The sequence below is a fragment of the Centruroides vittatus genome, unplaced genomic scaffold (assembly GCF_030686945.1).
Source record: "Centruroides vittatus isolate TY-2023 unplaced genomic scaffold, ASM3068694v2 contig_345, whole genome shotgun sequence".
Lineage (NCBI taxonomy): Eukaryota > Metazoa > Arthropoda > Arachnida > Scorpiones > Buthidae > Centruroides > Centruroides vittatus.
In genome coordinates, this window is record NW_027122170.1 from 1,130,161 (window position 1) to 1,152,146 (window position 21,986).

At 39.8% G+C, this 21,986-nt stretch overlaps 1 protein-coding gene across 3 annotated transcripts in view; it reads right to left on the reverse strand.

Moving 5' to 3' along the window:
* LOC136974204 (solute carrier family 22 member 3-like) overlaps positions 1-21,986 on the reverse strand; it is a 37,141-nt gene that overhangs the window by 7,018 nt on the left and 8,137 nt on the right. For 2 of the 3 annotated variants that reach the window (XM_067269025.1, XM_067269024.1), the window contains exons 2-8: positions 9,736-10,123; positions 7,315-7,418; positions 6,723-6,877; positions 6,362-6,530; positions 5,925-6,072; positions 5,146-5,234; positions 4,861-5,075 (exon numbers count right to left, since the gene is read on the reverse strand). In XM_067269025.1, the coding sequence (XP_067125126.1) occupies positions 4,861-5,075; positions 5,146-5,234; positions 5,925-6,072; positions 6,362-6,530; positions 6,723-6,877; positions 7,315-7,418; positions 9,736-10,123 (1,268 nt within the window). The remainder of the gene's footprint in view (positions 1-4,860; positions 5,076-5,145; positions 5,235-5,924; positions 6,073-6,361; positions 6,531-6,722; positions 6,878-7,314; positions 7,419-9,735; positions 10,124-21,986) is intronic. The other variant, XM_067269026.1, reaches the window with a different exon arrangement.

The window sequence follows — 21,986 nt, forward strand, 5'->3', positions numbered from 1 at the left end:
TATAAGTGTCGAGTCGGCGACACCGGACTTTGATGTCGACGCTCATAAAGAGTAACGGGAAAAACAAAATTTTAGGTAAAGAAAATTTAGAAAGAAAAATCTTAAAAATTAAGACGCAGTTTAGAAAGCAAAACGAAACCTGAATATATATATATATATATATCAAAATGAGCGTTGGTGTCGTAGTCAACAATTAAACGCGATCATAGTCTAAAAGACGGTGTCGGATAAACCTTCTCTTGTCGACCTTTCCTGCGACCTAACGAAGCTCCATTTACACCTGGAGACAAGTGGGAAACCAATTGGGAAGCGAGGAGGAGAAGAGTTAACCAATTAGCGATGATTCGATCCCGAGAAAATTATAAAGCCTCCGATGTCAAGGACAGAAGAGCTTCCTCTAGACTACCTGTTGTGTTCTTTACCTCCAATAGTAGTGTTTCCGTTCATCTTTTGTGCACCGTCTCTTCAGAATTTCGAACTTTTAACTCGACGTTGCTACGGGGCCCCTCCAGCGTAGGACCAGACCGAAACCGAAAACAACCTAAAGCTCTGAACTCAAGGACCATTGCTAAATTTATGTAAGCATTTTCGACTAAAATAAACGGTTTCTATGTGAAACGCTTGTTTTTCTGCCTCCTCAAAACCGCCACCCACATGCGAATAGCCCTTAGCCATCCCGACGGTTGGGAATAAAAACTCCCCCCATTTCGGCGAACTTACAAACGTCATCTACTGTGAACATCGAATTTCGAGGTAGCTACAAAGTCTTGTAAACTCTCTCTCCGCCGAAGTAGCGACAGAGCTAGGTCGGTAGGTCAGCACGCAAGCCGATAGAATCTTCTGCCACGCCGTTCCGTAGGAGTGTATCTGTAACCTCGTGTAACCGCATATAATCTTAGGTTTAGCAATATGTATCGTAGGTTTAGTGTATAATAAACGTTCTTTTGTTAATTGTTCAAGTAGTCCTGTCTTAGCCACCAAAAAGACTCCTGTCCACGTGCTCGCGACCTCCCCACTCACTTTTTGCCCTCCTAAGCCATCCAACCGACAAGAAGATCGGGTTTTACCAACCTGTGCAGTATAGTCTAACTAAGTGGTCGGGAAGGATTAACCCCTGACCCTCCGCGTATCTCGCAGTAACCATTGCCACTACGAGACAGGACATGCTGCAGCGAATTGCAGGAAATTGCCTATCGCCTTCAGGTTGTCACTATGACTGCTGGAACGGGCAGAGACGTGATGATTTTTTTACGAAATTTTGAGAGATTTTCTCTCGTATAAAATATTTAGTGAACTTGTTATTTAATCGTTAATTTTTATAGTCAATCAAATTGGATACTTTCGAGCGGAACAACACGTATTATTTTGTTATATAGAAAACTAGCTGTTACCACCGGATTTATAAGCTATTCCTCGCAGTAATTGCTACGTCTGGCGTTATTAACCGCAAATTTCAAAAATGTACGAAGTAAAAACCATTTTAAGAACATTATCGGAATGCCCATAAGCTACATTGGAAGTATGTCCTCGTAAATGGAAAGTTTATAGATAATTTATTGCAATTAGATTGGTTTATTCGGTTAAGTCAACGCGACACGTGGGTGATACCTCCCGAGAGGAGTTTTATGGGTAATTGGCCCCTGTTTAGGTGTTAATAATCCGAAGAAAACCCGAAAACTGCAATGTGCCAACTCACAACCAACAACAGTTTCCACTTCACGCTGGTGAATGCTATGTGGTATTCATCAAAGTAATAATATAACGCATTGTCCGGGTATAAATGATCGCGAAGGTTCTTTGTTAGAACTGTAACCTCTAAATTGAAATGGCAATGTTCCCTCTAAGTTTTTTGGTAGATGAGCGGAAAATATACTTTTCTGAGCAAAAAAAATTTTTGCTGAGCAGATTCTCATCAAAAAATTTTTCTGAGCATATATATATAAAATCTTATTTTTTCCTATAAAAATTAAAATAATTAATTATAAAGTAGAGATTAAAATTCATTTTAAAACATACTTCCCCACAAAATATTATCTTTGGCCAATGATTTAATGTATTTAATCGGAATATAGGTAGCAATGATCATGTTGCAGACAGAGTGAGAAATAAGTAAACATCAATTCAAATCAGTGTGCATGCTCCCTGCGCGGCAACAATCTGAGCAGTGCGAGGCCGCGCAGCTTAGAGGGAACATTGAATGGCACTATCCTAGAAATAGTGTCATTTCAATTTAGAGGTTACAGTTCAATAGTGCTTATTATTTATTCCTAGGAATAAATAATAAGCTGTAATAAAGTAAATAAATGTACTATATCATTGCTGAGACTTCAGATACCGAAAGTCTTTTAGAATACTGTACATAGTCTTCGGAAAACGGAATACCGATTATGGAAAACTATTATTACAACAATCGAAATAATCGATGTTATTAGCGATTATTTACTTATTTTCTTTTATTACGCAGCAGCTAATTAGAGCTTAAGAAACGAATAAATCAAGGGATTTACATTTGTTTACATTTTGTCTCCAAAAACAGCAGGGGGTGTGATGCTATGTACGTCACATCCTTTTTTTTGTATAAAATTTTTTATCGTCTATTTTTCTAATTTTTTGCCAACAGATGCCGCTACACGCAAAGCCAAAAATTCAATGTAGACAGATATTAATTAATGTTTTGGAGTGGTATGCACACCATTATGTATGTTGGAAGCGAGTTAATCTAAATACCGAGTTTCGTAGCAATTTATCGAACTGTCTAGGAGTGCATAGCGAATAAACAAACAAAAATTCTTATTTATAGATATAGTTAACAATATTATAGACTAGCGACGTGTGCCAGGCATTGCTCGGGTTTTGGGGTGTTTTTTTTTTTTTTTTTTTTGTAACTCTTTCCACCCAGTGGGCACTAAGAGGGCCTCTTATAGCAAGCCCATTATGGGTTCGGCCAGGCCCACAATGGGGCGGCCGGGTGGTGAAGGACGGGGACCGACATATCCGGACGGACCACCCCCCGAAAAATTCCTGGGGATTTTTCGACCCGTCCGGATTCGATCCCGGGCGCCAGGCTGCTAACCTTGACCTCTCGGCCATCCGGCCTGGGTTTTGAGGGGTATGGAATTGAGAGCGTGTGATAAAAACAATGGTCTTTGTAACTAAAACTTGCGTTTATCGATCCGAGTACAGTATTTATAATAATGTAACTGTAAAAAACAAAACTTTGCTGGGGCTATCACTAAACCAAAAACAATTAGAATTTATTTATTATTTTTGCCAAAAGATGGCGCTGCATGTAAAGGACGCGGAATCTATGTATTCCCCATCAAACTTTAGTCCAAATCGGTTCAAGAATAATTTGTATAAAGGACAAACCAACAAGAATTGATTTATATATATCAGCGGTTCCCAACTTTTTTGACCAGGGACCGCTTTGGTTTCATTGTTGTTAGCGGGGACCACAATGTTTAAGAAGAATAAACTGTGTCAATCTAAAATTAAACTTTAATCAAAACATTATATAGAACGTGCTTGGCAAAATATTAAACAATAATCAAACACCTTTATCGTTGCCGAGAAACTTTAATTTAAAACAAACGTTTTCGACCTATTTCATAGGCCATCATCAAAACTTTTAACATAAGTAATCGTTAAACTCAAGAGTAACACGCTTTAACAGTACTATTATAATAGAAAACATAACATTTTTAGTCAAAATTAAATTCAGTTTGTATCAATGTAGGAATAATAATTTAAAATAAATAAAAGTTTTAAATCTTTCACAGACCATATTTTAGCTCTTGCGGACCACTGGTTGGGAACCACTGATATATATAGAGAGAGATTTGTAGTACTAAATGTGTTTTAATATAAAATGCTTGCCAGAATTTTGAAGACAACAGTGGATTAATTAAAGAATTTTATAGTTTTACGGGCATTTTACGCATCTTAATAGAGAGGTCCCGGCCGACTTACATAGGCACTAATGTTAAAAAAAAACTCTGGTTTACTCGACACCGTTTAACTCGTCACCACTGGATAAGTCGACATACTTTTGCCGTCCCACGCTCCGATAAGTCGTCATCCCCTTCCGAAAACACGAATTCACTCCGCACGTGTGGTGCGAACTCATTTTTTTCAGGAGGGGGAGTCTATTTATTTATTCATATATAATTAATATATTTAATAATATAATAATAGATTAATAGTATTAATATATATACACATATTAATAAAAATGCCTTAACATTTTATGTATTTTTATGTATAAAATAATAATAGATAAACAAAAAGAAAATATACAATCTACATCAACGTCCCCGAAAAAAGTATGATAACTTTCTTATTTTTTGCCTCCGGCTCAAAAGTAAGGTACAGTCGAACTCGTCTCGGTCCCCTCAGTTCAGATATATACTCAAAGTCCCGAAATTCCATAGTTAGTAATCTATAGTAAACCCCAAAGTATTGTAAGCCTATACTACTGTATTTTATTAATTGAAGTTTTGTGGTTTTTTTTCGAACTTCGCTTTAGTCGTCATATCGGATAACTCTACACATTTCCACTTCCCCTTGGGGTGTCGACTTATGCGGACTCGACTGTATTTGTCTTCGTAATAGCTTTTCTTAAGGTAGGTTTGTTCTTCCACGGCAAATTTACAAACATTACGCTGAGGTCGTGCTCCGTGTCTATCGAGTTCATCGAGATCATTCGCAATTGAAATCGCGCCCATACTCATTTAGGTCATACTCTGTGTTCTCAACGACAAAAATACACCCGCGTCAAAACGTAATAAATGCTTGTAATTATAATTATAAATTTGATTACCACTTAACATAAATGTAATAAAATGAAACAAAATGGCTTACTTCCAGGTATACAAATGGTAATAAAACAACATAATCCTCCAACAATCATGAAAATAACCAAAGGTTTCTTCCTTCCAAAGTGCTGTAATCCTTTGTATACGAAGATAATACCTAGAAATTGAGTTAATCCAGTAATTACCAGGTAAAATTGGACGCTTCCTCCAACAGTTTCTAAACTAAAAGTGACACCGTAAAGAGCAAAAACGGAAAATATCCTGGAAAACAGAAAATCCCTTTAATCGAACATTTTCTTACATTAAAAGAAGTAAGAAAAGTATATCATACCATATTACGAACATCACTACGGTCAAGTTTCGTACGATTTTATGGCGAAATAAGTCCATTAAAGTTGGATTTTTCGATTTATTTTCATCCTAATATTTATCAAACAATATTAGTTTAATTTTTAAAACACTTTAATCTTAATGTAAATCGTTAAGTTCGTCATCGATCTATATCAAAAAAGTAATAACAACTCTGTGACGAAACACGGGATTTTATCGGAAGGTCATCGGTTTAACGAGTTTGATGATTTTTAAATAAATAAACACCGGCTCTCGAATTTAATAATATACTTTTATAAATACTCGTAACGAAAATTGTTTACAGAATAATATCTGAATTATTAAAGAGACTAGTTTTAACCCGAATCTAGTTGCCAGTGTAGCCGAAAATTGGCAACCCTAGACGTAGCGGCTAAGAACTAATGTTCTCCTCCTAGCGGAAATGTCAGGGCGGGGGAAAACAGAGCTAAAGTTATCCCCGAAACTCGAATTTCTCACAATACACATTTCTGTTTACAGCGCGGGTCCGGCAATTTATGACATTAATAAAGACGTATTCGCGAGCCTCCTAATTTTCTATAGATTTGAATTTAACATAAGATTAAAATAAATAAAACCGTTATTTCGCACTGCGGATGGGATCCCCTCACACCCGATCTCGCCTCCGATGACGAATTGCAAACGATAAGAGCTAAGCAATAGCTACAAAGTTTTTAAACGTATTTTGTCGCGCTGATTATTTGAATACGAAATTCTTTATCCGAAAACCATTATACAAACCGAATTTATTCTTTTAAGAAGAGTCTGGACGATCTCGTCTAAATTTTCAATTTTCTTCTTATTCGCTTTCATCGCTTTCTTCAGAACGATTTTCGCTTTTCCCACGTCTCTTCGAGTCAGTAACCATCTAGGCGATTCGGGAATTAATCTGGAAAGGAAAAATTCTGTTACAAGTTGCAAATTAACAAGGTTTACAATTAATCGAAAGACAATTCGGAGAACCGACGGCCGAATAGAAACACCACGGACCGCAGGTAGTGGGCGAAGGCCGGCCACGCGGACCTTTCTGGCCTTACCGAGACCATTCCTTAATAAATATCGAGGAATGGCTCCGGAATAATTATCTCGAGAGGCGTACTTTAAAATATCTCGCCTATACTTTTTGGCGCTCGTCGGGCGCGAATCGTCTTTCGTTCGACGACCGTGTTTCTACTTACGGTAACAAAGGTATAAGAAGTATCGAAGGAACCGTAAAAATCAACTGTAAGTATCTCCATTCCGTCAAAAACCAAGTAATCGATGCGAGAATCAATTTACTCGTTCCCCACATGGCCATGTCGACGAGGACGATATATTTCCGATGTTCCGTGTCTAAAACTTCCGACACTAAAATAAATCGACGAACAAACGTTAAAAAGCGATTAAATGTCTATCGTTCGCATCTCGAAGATGCCAAAATTCCCCATTCTATACTAAAATTCCTCTTTCGTCGTCTTTAAATCTATATTTTTGTATTATAAACGCATTAAAAAGTCATAAAATAAATAAATAATTATAAAAATGAGAAATGATACGTACTCAACACAAAGTAAGGAAGAAAAATGCCGACTCTGAAGAACGATATTAGGAATCGGACGATGGTAAACATCCAATAATTGGCGGAAAATATGCAAATAATACTACATATAGACATCGAGCACGCGGATAATAGAATTATGGGTCTTCGTCCGTATCTAGAAAATATAAATATTAAATCGACATTAATAATTGACGATTTAAAAAGGCGAGTCATTCGGACGGATGGAATTCGAATCGATTTCGTCCGTTAGTGGCCGAGTGAAGTTCTTTCTCTATTAAAATCGAATAAATTCTCTCGAGACCGGTACTACGCGCAGCCTCGGCAACACGGCTCTTAAGAATTACAAATCAAATTTTGTGTTTTACTTTCGCTAAAGGGTTGCCCGGAATCGGTGCGCCGCACTAAACGTCGGTTTCGGTAGTCGGAAATAACAAAATTTGGAAAGAATCGGCGTCGTTTCTACGGCTCCTCTTCCGCAGTCTCGGTTAACGAACCGTGCGCTAAATCCACGTAAATTAGTAATTTTAAGAGCAAATTGCGTAAATTTAACGTAGAATTTCAAAGTTTATTTTTTAAATAACGTGTACTTACTTATCGGAAAGATGTCCGGTGACGAAAGCGGATAAGAAGTAGCCCAAGAAATACACGGAATTGGTAAAAGATGCCAACCAAGAATTTTCACAAATTAAATTCCACTACAATTAATGATAATTATATAATAAAATGAATTAAATAAATGCTAAATTAAATCTAGAAACGTTACTTTATTCTTATACGACTTAAATTAATCGAGCGAATGTCCGAGATGGGATTTTTGTGCTAGGAACCCCTTAAGCAGTCCGGAGAAGCCTCGGTAGAATAATATCTCTACTAAAGCGAAAAGATCCGGGTCTCGGATACCGCTAATTCTACCGTCGTTTGTCGCGTGCATTCTTAACCGGAGGAACGTACTAAATTTCGGAAGGATTTCTCGATTTTCCTCGACCGAGTTCGCCGATCTTCCGAAATCGGAATCTCTCCGAGCCCGCGGAATCCGGCTTAAGAATTACGTCTTTACGGACATATTTTAGACTCGGGGCTAAGTCCGAAATATCGTTTATTATCGAGTTAATAAGAGATTTTCGAAGGATTAACGTAAAACTCGAATGAAAACCGCGCCTAGTAACTAAATAAATACTACATTTAGAATATTAAGAACATTCGACTCAAAAATGATTCGAAATTTACTCCGTTCTGTTATTGAAGAACTTATCTACTACCATCTCGTGGTTAAAATAGAAAATTTTAAGTAGAATTTTAATAACGTTTCACTCGAAAGTGTTCGACGTACTGTACGTAAGAACGACGTAAGAGAATACGTTAATTTTTTATTACTAACCGTCCGAAAGTGAAAAATTTGAAACAAAATAGAAATTATTGCGCTTAGCGCGGTCGGATATCTTTTCGGACATTTTTAATTCGAGGAGTCCGCGTACCACGTTTCGAAAAGTCCGGACTCGAAGGTCTATCGATTTCTCGAAGGATGTCGCGCGACCAGGGCCGGATAAAGGGGCGGGCAAGCCGGGCGACTGCCCGGGGCGCCGATAAAAAAATAAAATATTTTTTTACATTCATTATTTTCATTATTTTTTTAGATTTTATAAATTAAAATTGATCACTTTTCGTGAGACATCGAAGCATTTTTTTAGCAAGCAATAAATTGTTTTTTCTTTACTAATACAAAATAAAGGTCACTTAAATTTTTTGAAAAATTTCAGGAAAAATGCCGCGAAAATAACCACCAGAGGGCTTCTCACAGAAGCCAGACGTATTCGTCGTGGAATTAATTAATTTTTATTATTTTTACGTTACATACACGTTTTTTACAGTTCTTTATTGTGTAATTTTGATTTTTTGCCTTTTTTTTACTATTTTTTTTATTTGCAGTAAATTTGTATATTCTTGTACGAAAGGGCACCAAATTTTGTTTTTCCCGGGGCGCTCAAAACCCTAGAACCGGCCCTGCGCGCGACACTCGTCGAAAAAGAAACTAGGTTCGGTTTGGTTCGACGGGATACGACGATGCCATCCGAGAAGGGAGGATTTCTACGGGAAACTGGCTTATTTAGGTGTTAGAACGCGTGCGGAAAACCCGAAAAACTCCGGGTGACGGGCCCTTTGGTCACGCGCGAACCGGCAACCGACTACCAATATTCGGGGTTTTATACACTCGACCACCGACGGGCGAAGAAGAAATTAGCGAAAACTAGAAAGAAACAGTCGGAAAACAGAATACCTGGACGACGTCGAGAAAAACGGTCGTAGGAAGGAAAACGCTGCCGACCGCCGCCGTAAGATCCGCTTTTCCTCGACGTTCTCTAAGAAATCCGTTTCCGATCTTCGACAATTATCGATATCGAAAGATAATTCGTCACTCGACGATATTTATAGAGACGAATCTAGTCTGGCGCGAATATTGCGTAGCGATTATATACACGCGGATCGCGTAGGGTGCCCGAAGAGTAATATAGCCTATAAAAAATATATCTTACGAATTAAATTATTTTCTATAGGCTATAGTCCGTCGTTTCTCGGCATCGTTTCAGTCCGACTTTCGTTCGCGAAAATACGGATTCTTACTACGCGGTAAGGAACGGATAAAACTAGCGAACACCGAATTTGTCGTCGATTCGCGACCGACTCGCGAGTTTTCGTCACGCGTCTAACATCTAAATAGGGGCCATCTTCTCGTAGGAGCCCTCCCGATAGGCGCCTTCTAGGATTCGAGTATCGGCGAGATAGAAAATAACACGCGTCGACCGTATAAATAACTTACGTATCCGTTCGTTTATTAAAGAATTTATCTAATTTCTCTATATATAAACACGGATTTTGAAAAATTACCCTCTTATAAATTACGATAAACAATTTACTATCAATTTTATAAATAGTAACAAAAAGAATATATTTGTTGTTTTTATTAACGTAAAATTATAATAAATGAATGGAAAACAAAGAAAGGGTTAGACTTACTTCTTCCACGATTGTCGATTTATAGCGAGAATGGTCGTATTCCCAGGAAGCGCAGGGCTTGATTTTCCGTTCTCGATTCGTTTCCGACGATTCGTTAATAAATATATCGTACATTTCGCATTTGCTAAAAGTCATTCGATTGTCTACCACGTGTACGGGTATACTTAAATTCTTCCATTCTTCGTCGGTTAAATTCGCGTATTCCGCCGGTCGTTTACACCAATGAGATACTTCGGGTGATAATACGATTAAAGCGTAATTATTAAAAAATCCGATAATCGGAATGAGCGACATGATCCCCAATAGTCTGACTTGCCAAGGACCGAACGATCCGAAAACTTCCGAGACGTCGTCAAATTTTTCTACTTCTTTAGACGAGTCCGCGCACCTGAAAAGTCGAATTAGTCGTAGTATAAAATCTGCAGTTTGCCTGGTGTTTTAGGCGCGAGCAAAATTACGCTCGCGTTTAAGACGACCGGCGAGGAAGCGCGCCCGCGATACTACTTACTCTCGGCCGCCTTAACTGGAAAACTACGTATCTATATATATATAATCGAGACGAGTTGATAATAATAATAATAATAATAATAATAATAATAATAACTCTCCCATGGTCACCACCTGGTCGTGGTGGGAGAGCCCAGTAATTTTACTGATCCATAGGGCAATGCAAACTGGAGCATAAGCTCCTGGTAGGGACACCCATGCCAGTAAGGTCTATGGGGAGAAATGAAGCTAAGAGTGACCACGCCCACATTCTGTGGAGATATTCATCATGGTAATAACTAGATCAAAGTGTGATACCGGCTCGGACGTCGCCCGGGTTAACAAGGTCCGCGTTCGTGGGTTAGGCAGAGGCTCACGTTCGAAAAATAGGTCACAGTCTCCCTTGGTTACCGGTGGCGAAAGCAGCACCGGCCCAAGCATGGCTACTGCAATGCCCTCAACAGATGTGAGGAACCAACCCAGCCTTGGTGTTTCTGTGGCAATGCATCCACAGACCACAAAGGCTGGAAAACCACGCCAACAAATGAAATGGACAGTAGAAATGAACGAGTTTATCATCCGTACTTATTACACCATCACAAAACTCGAAACAAACATGACAGCATACAGACAACAACTACACCATAGATTCACACAACAGTATCCTCATCTCACTGTCACCGAACAAAGGGTTGTTGATCAAAAAAGAACAATTATACACAACAACCTTATTCCACAAACAACACTTGAACTTATCAAACAACAGGTTGCTGATCAAATACATCAACAGACAGAAACATCTAACATTAATGAAGATCATGTAACCTGTCAGGATAATCCAGCAACAAGCATTGATAATAACACACATACAACAATTACCACTAATGATACTACAGACACTTCCTCATCCATCACTGATAACATAGACTTGGATTTAGTTAATACGCTCTCACTTATATTTCAGGAAACACTCACTAAATATACAGGTACAGATCCCACACAACGACCACGAATACCAAAAATCAACACGTCAAAGGAAGTAGGAAAAACACTAAATTATGTAAACACTCACTTACTACCACACTACATTCATTCAATTTCTACACTCGCAGACATTCATACATTAGTTTATGCTGGGGCAGTCACAGTAGTAACACACCATGGACTGAAAGTACAATCACAGACAAATACACAGAAAACACAATTCTATCACAAGCCTGCCTGGCAGAGAAGAATAGAAACACAAATAAATGACATTAGACAGCAATTAGGCAGGCTAACACAATACACTAAAAACAACATAACACCCAAATTAAGGAAACAGCTCAAAAACATTTTCAAGAAAATAAAAACACACACAAAACATGAACATCACAACACACGCATTACAGAATACATTGATACACTAAAACAAAAACTTGCTGCCAAAGCACGTAGACTCAAACGATACAAAACATGTACACTACGAAAACAATAAAATAAATTATTTACAAACAATGAAAAACTCTTTTACAGACAAATTAATAACAAAGCAAACACTGATACACAGCACAGTGGCACACCAACAGAAGAAGAACTCACAACATATTGGTCTTCTCTTTGGTCCAGTGCTGTCACGCACAATGCTGATGCAGGCTGGATCGAGGAGGAGAACAGAAACTTGCACAACATACCAACTATGCCCTGTGCTGAAATAAACATACATGATTTCCAATACACTGTTAACAGAGCACACAACTGGAAGACACCTGGTGTAGACAACATTCACAATTTCTGGTACAAAAAGTTTACATCACTGCACCAGGAACTAGCTAAACATCTAACACACATCATCATCAATCCACAAGACATGCCAAATTTTCTTACTCAGGGCATCACCTACATGAAACCTAAAAACAACAATACCACAGACCCCACACAATACAGACCAATTACCTGTCTTCCAACACTCTACAAGTTATTGACATCCTGTATCGCAAACAAAATATACAAACATATTGAAGAACACGACATTCTAACAGAACAACAAAAAGGTTGCCGTAGAAATCACAGGGGATGCAAAGAACAGTCACTCATAGATTCAGTCATTCTACGGCAAGCACACAAACAACACAGAAACATACACATGGCATATATAGACTACAGAAAAGCATTCGACAGTGTTCCACACAGTTGGCTGCTACATATTCTACACATGTACAAAATACATCCATCACTCATTGCATTCTTTCAAAACGCTATGCAGCACTGGAGAACAACACTACATCTCAGGGTTAGTAACACTTCCATACAAACAAACCTAAATTTTTATTAGGCGAGGAATTTTTCAAGGAGATTCCTTGAGTCCTCTCTGGTTCTGCTTAGCCCTGAACCCATTATCCAACATGTTAAACAACACGCAATATGGTTACAATATCAGACACGAAAAAACAACACAGTTTACACTGTCACATCTCATGTACATGGATGACATAAAACTTTATGCATCCACACAAAAACAACTTCATCAACTCCTACAAATCACACATTCATACACCAAGGACATACAAATGGAATTTGGCCTAGATAAATGCAAAACAGTTCACATAGAAAAAGGAATCCTGAAGAAAGAAGATTTTGCACTTGGAAATGGAGACATTATTGAATCCATGGAAGAGGGCGAGTTCTACAAGTATTTAGGATTCCAACAGGCCAAACTAACAGAACATGCACAAATAAAGCAAAGATTAATTAAAGAATACCAAAGTAGGTTAAATGCTATTCTCAGAACACAGTTAAATGCAAAACACACAGTTAAAGCAATAAACACATATGTCATCTCCAGTACTCACATATTCTTTTGGAGTTATACATTGGACTCACACAGATCTTCAGCAACTCCAAAGGAAAACAAGAACAATGCTTACTAAGCATAAACATCATCATCCTAAATCCGCCACAGAAATCTTAACCCTTCCACGTAAAGATGGCGGACGTGGCCCAATTGACATAGTTAACCTTCACTACAAACAAATACAGTCACTGCGAGAGTTTTTCTACAAAAAACAAGAAACATCACAATTACATAAAGCAGTAACTCTAGCAGACTCAAATAACACACCATTAAACTTACACTCACATCATACGGACACAACGCAACATATAAAAAGCATAGACACCATTAAGCAATCGTGGGCTCGAAAGGCACTCCATGGCAGGCATCCTTACGATCTGGCCCAGGATTTTGTTGACAAAACTGCGTCAAACAGCCGGTTAGCTCTGGGATGTCTCTTTGGGGAGACGGAAGGATTCATGATTGCCATACAGGATCAGGTCATAAATACTAAAAACTACAGAAAACACATACTCAAAGATGCAACACTCACAAATGACACATGCAGAAAATGTCACATCATGCCAGAAACTATACAACACATCACCTCTGGTTGCAAGCTCTCGGCACAGACAGATTATTTACACAGACATAATCAAGTAGCAAATATAATACACCAAGAGCTTGCAAGGAAACACAAATTAGTAGACATCCACGAACCATACTACAAATACATTCCACAGACAGTATTGGAAAACAACACGCACAAAATGTACTACGACAGAGCCATAATCACAGATAAAACAATTTACCACAACAGACCAGACATCACACTCATTGACAAACACAATAAAATCACATACGTTATAGACATATCCATTCCAAACACTCACAATATACAAAACGCATGCACTGAAAAAATTAGCAAGTACACAGAACTCGCCCAGGAAATAAGGCATCTGTGGAAGATTGATAGGGTGCTTATTGTACCTGTAGTTCTCTCCTCTACAGGTGTCATACCACACACACTACACAAAAGCCTGGGCACATTAGAATTGAATAGAAACACATACATCACACTACAGAAGGCCACTATATTGAATACATGTCATATTGTGAGAAAATTCCTGAATACAGACACACACACTGATACACTTCTTTAATTTCTGTTTTGGTTACTATGCCTTGACTTTGGTCCGGCATAGTGCACAGCCACCGGTGTTAACCGAGTATATCTCACTTAACCCAACATAATAATAATAATAATCAGCGCAGAGCCCAAATGGTTAGGAGTTGAAAGTTGAAATTTGGTACGCAGTTAGGGTACGTCACGAGAACGCACACTAAGAAGGGATTTTTCGAAATTCCTCCCCACGGGGGAGAGGGATAGGATTAAGGCTTAACACTTCCATCAACAATGGAAGTGTTAAGTAACAATGGAAGTGTGAAGCAACAATGGAAGTATGAAGTAATAATGGAAGTGTCAACAATGGAAGTGTTACGTAAGAATGGAAATGTTAACAGCCCAAACGGTTAAGAGTAGAAAGTTGAAATTTGGTACATAGTTACGGTACGTCACAAAAACGCACACTAAGAAGGGATTTTTCGAAATTTCTCCCCACGGGGAGAGGGACAGGATTAAGTCTTAACACTTCCATCAAGAATGGAAGTGTTAAGTATCAATAGAAGTGTTAAGTAACAATGGAGAACAAGAGAAGGCGACGTGCAAGATTTACGGGCGCTGGAGGGGAAAAAAAGTAATATGTTAGAACATATTCGATTTTCAAATTTAAACAGATAAATTCGGTTTTTCTCGACTTTTCTTCTTTAGAACATTCGATGAAAATCGAACGATATAATCGGAACACGTCGTGAAAATCGAACAATATTACAATATTCGATTTTCAAATTCGACTTTTCTTTAGAAATATTTAGTTTGTTGATGAAATTACTTTTTTTCTTTTGTGACTATAACGTAATAATCTTAATCTTCGCTATCGTTACTTTTGCCCGAGCAACGCCGGGCCTATCTGCTAGTTTAAAATAATTCTTTGATTTTTACGTAACGGCGTGTTACGTAAATAATGTATCGTTCGAATTATATAATATAGAATTATAGATAAGCTTTCGTACGTTATCCTTTTAAGAATTGCGAGAACCGGGATTATATTAGGGAGCGTTTTTATGTCTCGAATGTTTTAAAAAATTGATTTAGTTTAAACTATTATTCCGTTTCGCTTAAAAAGAAGGGATGTTTATCGGTGTACGTCGTCTTTAACTCGCTCCGATTGGCGGGAAAAGAGGAGAATTCCTTCAAAAACGACAGAAACGAATGGCGGACAACCTTCGTCGGTCCATTCGTGCGGTATAAAAGGTGGAAGCCGCTTTTTATCCGGGCTTTTTCGTCATTAATTAATCTCGCGTGGTTAGCCATTTAACCCCGTAAATAAGTTCCCGTCTTATCTTCGATACGTCGATCCCATAAAGGAAGAATGAGACAATCGAAGAAAAGGTTCTCGTACTACATCCCCGGGTAACGAACGAAATACTGCGATTGTAAAACTCTAATAGGTGTAAAATTTAAGGTAGAATATTTTGAGTCGATGCATTATTGTCGTATGGCAATTTTGCAATCTATACGGTGTTACAGTAGCGAACCGAAAATCGGAATCAATTGGGGACTGGGGTTGTTCGGATTAGGGATTTGTTCCGATTACCGATTATGTGCGAAAAAATACATTAACCCGTCCGATGTTCAAATTTTTCTCCGTCGCGTGTCGCTTCGCGTCGAATTTTCGTCGATTTTAAGCCTAACGAAAATTTTTATAATAATTATCGAGGCTATCGTATCGTTAAAAAATATTTCTGCATTTTGCACAAACAAAATAAATATATCGAAGAATATAAAAACATAAAAATTATACTTTAGAAGTTAATTTAGTATCAAAAACGTTCGATTCGGCACGACACAGTCCAACTGAAAATCGTGCCGATTACCGGCGATTCCGATTACCGGGGTGCCGATTTACGAGTCTCTACTGTATTTAGTCGTCTTTATCGTTATTTTTCTCTTTGTATAAATGAATATAGTTATTTTATATTTTAAATCGGAACGGGCCTATTTTCATTGCCGAACCGAAACTCTCGTAAAAGTACTGTACAGTACCTTTAGACATCGCGATGAAAAAATTTCTTTCTAACTGGCGTCGGGAATCCCGATACGAGAAGGACCTAACGATCTTCTCGTAAGAGATTAAACCGTCCGCGGAGTCCCGCAGCCCCCCATCTCGCAAATATACAATTTATATTATTGATTAGACCCGAACTCCGGGTCTAATCGATAATATACGTAATGGCCAACGAAAACAGCTCCTAAATCTCGATTTATAGTAAAACTAAGTAGTTATTTTACTCCTTACGAAAATGAGAGATTGTTTCGAACATAACAATTCTTGTTTTTTGTCGTCGCATTAGATCGAAGCGAATACGTTTTGCGGTAGGGCGGGCCGTCCCTCGCCGTTTGTCCGTTCCGTCGCGGGCCTATATAAACCAACGAGTAGTCGTAAGCTTCTCGCCTCTAAAACATTAATTTAATAATTATCTCGATAGCCGGTCGGTCGAGATACCGGGCTTATCGAACGGCACCGGAGCCGAATAATCGCCGCGGCATCGGAAAAAACACTTTTAATAGCGGAATGCCTTTCGACGTTGGCCTCCCGGGTCGCGACGATACGAATACGGATACCCGAAGCCAATCGGAAGGCGGACGAGAGGAACGGCTTCCCCGGACCCGGCAATATTAGGGGCCTCGACTCGGCAACTCCGTACGCTAAACAGAAATATAGGAGAAGGCAAAGCCGCGCCACGGCCGGTAGAACGGCCTTAATTTTACGGTCAAATTCCGCAAAAAAAAGTATTTGAGGAAAACTTTTCCAATTTTTAATATCGAAAACACTTTTTGCCTCAACCGTCCCTGGCTAAAGCGGGTAGAGAATTTATATCGATCTAAAGGAGTACGATAAAGCCTTTTCGGTGTCTAGCACCGGTAATACAATAACAACACGTAGGCCTTTCGGAAATCCTTCCGAATGTAAAAAGATTGCGGCCGAAAACGAAATCACTCCGGAATTTGAAATAACTCGCGGATTAAAAGAGGAAGAATCTGCCGGAGAATATTTTCATTTTGCCTTTTAACAAAATTATCGATTTAATAATAGACGGACCTTAGGTGTGGATTTCGAGCAATTTCTTCAATTCGCAACTTTTCGAACTTTTGTGGAAATTTAACGGAACGGACGAAGGGAATGCAGTTTCGAAGGCAAAATTATTGCCAGAGAAATCTAAAAAGGAAATAAGAGACGAAATTGTAGAAATAACACTGCCGAAGCGTGTTTACGAATTCAATTTTAAATTAAGCGCGAAATGGCAGAATTATTTAAGGAAGTTGTCGACGTATTTCCCAACATAACGATCGCGCTCGGAATTTTTGCCAGTGTGGCGGAAGGCGAGCGATCCGAAAAGAATTAAAACTATCCACCGTCGACGAGGATTAAACGGACGAGCGACACTCGACATTAATTACCGAAAAGCGCGTATTTTAGACTATTCCGAAATTACCGGTCGATCGGCTAACGTTAAAGCGCGCGAAGCTTCCGTAAAAGAATTAAAAGTAATAATCCGAAAAATATTAAATACCACCGACTTTATTTTCTCGTCCACAATTTTATTTTAAATTTCGAAGGGCCTCTAAAACGTTAGTTGCCCCGGGCCCGGCATTTTCTCCGAAAGGCCCCGTAGATACCTACGATAGTCGCAAAACCCCGTATATAACGTTTAGCTTAAGTATTACGCAAAAACTTTTTTACAAACGGAATAAACAAACCCGCGATGTTTAACACGACGGTAACGCGTTACGCGCATCCGATTACATTTCTACTGGCAGTTCGAACAGACGCCGCATCGCATTCCACCGTTAAAAGTTTTTTCGACGTCGTCTCGATTACTCCGCTCCGTCGCCGTTCGATAAGCCTCGACCGACCGGCTATCCGGATAATTATTAAACCGGCGGGTATTAGAAAGGACCTCTTAGCGCCTCGAGGAAAGATAGTCCTACTATATATATAGAGGGTTTCGAATTACTCGGACGAGGTATAGGTTTTACTCGATTACGGCAACGCGAAACATCGCCCGTCCGCCGAATGCCCGGCGGGAGGATTTTTATAGGAAACCGGCTCCTACTTAGGCGTTATTAACGCGAAGAAAACCGTGGGAAACTCCACGCGGCTAGCCCGATAGCCACCACCGACTACCGGTATTCGGGGGTTTTATCCGCTCGACCGCCGGTGGGCTACTTAGACAAACGCGGGAGGGATACTTCCCGGCACGAAAAGGAACCGAAAACGCAGGTTCGAAAATAAACGGTTTAGGAGAAACGGATTTGTCGAAACGATAACGCTTTTCGAAACCGGCCCAAAGGAGACGTCTACGCGGATTTCTTTTCGAATATCTCGCTTCTTTTTTTGCAAGATCCGATTAGTAACGCGGTTTATTACGACGGAGCCCCGCCGCATTTTAGCAAACGTACCGGATATCTCCTATCCGCGTCGACGGGTTTGCGGAGCGTCGTATCGCGTTCTCCCGACCGGGGCTGCGAAGTCGGTAAAAGAAAAAAAAACACTCGATTCCGGCGAAATTAAACACCGAGTCATTTTATGGGGGTGTATCCAAAAAACGACTCGGTATTCCCTACTCTAAACTCTAAAAGAGCCCCAAATACTTTTATACGTAGGCTGTTTTTTTTCCAACCTCCGACGGTCCGTAAAAAAAGACGAGCGTAAATAACAAAACGAATTTATTACCAAAAGTTAGGTAAAGACGCGGTTACTTTTTGACACAATCACCGTGGAGATCGAGAAATTTACGTCTGCGCACGAGCTTTTCCATCCTCGTCGCGTAACGTCGCCGCCGACGACTCGAGACGGGCCTAAGGCCGCGACTCCACTAGCCGTAAAACGGCCGCGGAGTCGCTAGCCGAACGAACTAATAACGATCCGCGAAACGACGTGGTCGAGGCCGGCGACATTCTACGACGAGGGGACGGAAAAGCTCGTCCGCGGATACGACAAACGCCTCGATCCCGGCGGCGATTACGTCGGAAAGTAACCGCGTTTGTATCTAACTTTTGGGAATAAATTCGTTTTGTCATTTACGCCGGTCTTTGTTTTACGGACCGTCGGAGCCGGAAAGATACCTCTCTCGAAGTTAGTGTTTTTAATATTTAACTTACGTTAATATTTATTCGTATAAAACAGTTAATTTTTAACAAATATTTAATAAGAGGAGTAAGGGTGCGATAAAATTCTACATCTACGTATATTCGGCAGCGTTGGCGCTTCGATTCGACCCTTCCGGAAACGATCCGGTTACTTCGGCCCTTTTTTCGGAAAAGGAAAATACGAACTCCGATCGATCGGTCCGGCTGGTTGGGAAAAATGCAGTACTTATTTCGAGCGGGGATAACGAAGGGACGATCGAAAAGTATTCAAATTCGACGGGGTCGAAATAGTTTAACTACTAAACGCCAACGCTACAAAGAACACCGCGCGTTCAACGAATTAAATCGATGCATTTTGTATTTAAAATAAACGAATTATAACAAAATACGGAAAGATTTTTAAAAATCAATAAATATATAATAGATATAAAAACTAAAGCGAATTTAAAACGGCACATTTTTTTCCAGTCCGCGGCCCCGCTCCCGACCTAACCGACGGAATTTTATCCGTAGAGACATCTAATTCGTTCTAAAACGGCTTATTTATTCGCTCCGGGATGGTCGACGGCCGAGTAGAGCGGAGGACTCTCGGAACGTTACGAGTCGAATAGCGGCCGAGACGTCGTTCCTATAATAAATAACTATTCTTCGATACCATTTTATCGTTAAAAAGTATTTATAAGGAAAAAATTCCGCGCGTCGCTAGGCGCCGTCGAAAATAGCCATTAGCGTAGAAAGATCTGGCGTTTTCGAGTCGACTCGGTTATTTCGAGGTATAAATTCGAGCGTTAATTAATAACGAATACGTAAATATCTTAAAGTGTTTTATTCGATCGAATTAAACGTATCCGAAGACGGAGAGGAGGAATCGCGATAACCGAAAAGGAATCGTTAAAGTTTAATTAACGATATAAAAATAATTAAGTCTTCGTTAAAACCTATAAATATTTAATTAATTAAAAATCGAAACCACTCACTCGACGTTTCCTTCGGAAGAATTTTCGCACATTTCGGAAAATTTCTCGGTAGAGAACGGCGAGAACCGAATCCTTCGTTTACGAACGTCGACCGATTCGATAATCTCGTCGACCCTTCGGTTTATTTTTCTAGGATTTTTCGCGTGGACTTTGGTCCGAACTACGACGTCGCCAACGGCGCGTGAACTTTCCTTCTCTTTTTGTACGGTTTAAAATTAAAAAGACATTTAATCGTTTAAAAGTCCTTACAGTTTAGCGGTTTCGGTAAATAAACCGGTTTAGGTATACGATTAAGTTATTAATCACCGACGTTACTAGAAACGTTCGAGTAAACGGTAATCGTAGATTATCGAAATATCCGAAACGCTTTTTATAAATCCTTCGACGGTAATCGTTTGTTTATAAGCTCTGGCCACTTCTCGCAATTGTCGCCAATATACTAATAAATATACTCGTAAAGCTGTTAATTCGTTTTAAAACTGCCAGCGTATTAATTTTCTGTTTTTCCGACGAATTTCGCGTCTCGTATAGCTATAGCCGTCGTGGTAAAGACGAGGAATTTCGCGTTCTCGCCAACGGCAAAAATAAGGACATTTTACCGCGTTCTTCCGAGCCGTCCGATGTTCTAGAACGGAGACGGCCCGCCCGCCGTACGTAAGCTTACTTAGTTTTAAAGACGTTCGCGAGTTTTAGACTCGGAATAAAAATATTTAAAGAAACTAAACGAATACGCTTTAATTAGAATAAATCTAAAAAACTAATAAATCGAAACGGCGATCGAAAAGACGGGTGATAAATCGTGCCACTTCGGGAACGCGTGCCGTGGGTCGGCCGCCTCTTCTCTGGAACGACCGTCGAGACGGCGCTATTCGTCCCCGGCGGTTTTAAATCTAGCCGGAATGAGCGTTCGACCGCGGTCGCAGCGCCGGGAATGCGCGCATTTGCGCTTATTAATACTCGGAATTCCGCGCTATTTAGAATCGTATACCCGGCAAGAAGGACTACGGGATAAAGCGTTAAAGCGTCTTAAAGGGCGCTTAAAGCGTCGGCTGCCGCGCGTAAAATACAATTTCTGTCGTAAATTCCGTAGACCATTTTACCGCTTTCGCGTCCGCGATATTTAATACGATACGGCTACGATATTACGATATATCGCCGATTACGGCGGTAATTATTTTATATTTACGTATTCCGTACGGCGGCGCCCGCGGGCTACCGAAAAGGGGACGCGCGCGATACACTACGCGAGAACCGTCGAACTCGGATCGGCGCCGCTACCGGCAGCCGCCGGTTGCGCCGGGGGATAACTCGGCCTCGGAAACGAGGAACGGTTTCGGTCGACGTACGACCGAGTTGTACGGCGAGTACGACGCCGGCCAACGAGCCGGGGGGCCGAGACGACGTAAATCGATAGAGGATACGAATCGTACGTAGGTAAAGTTTTAATCATTTACTACGTACCGGAAAAGAAATATCTTAATTAAAACATTTGTTTAACTTACGAGAAGCCCGAGAAGATTATTTTAATTAAAACTTAGCATTTAAATAATTTTTTCGAATTTCTAGGGGAGGACGGCTTCCCTCCCGCCCCTGGCGATACCCTCGTTGTACGGGCCGATAGACAAATATCGTTCGTTAGTTTCTTTTATATTTGCGGAATAGGATAGAAGTCGCGAATTTTCTGTTATTCGGAGCACCCTTA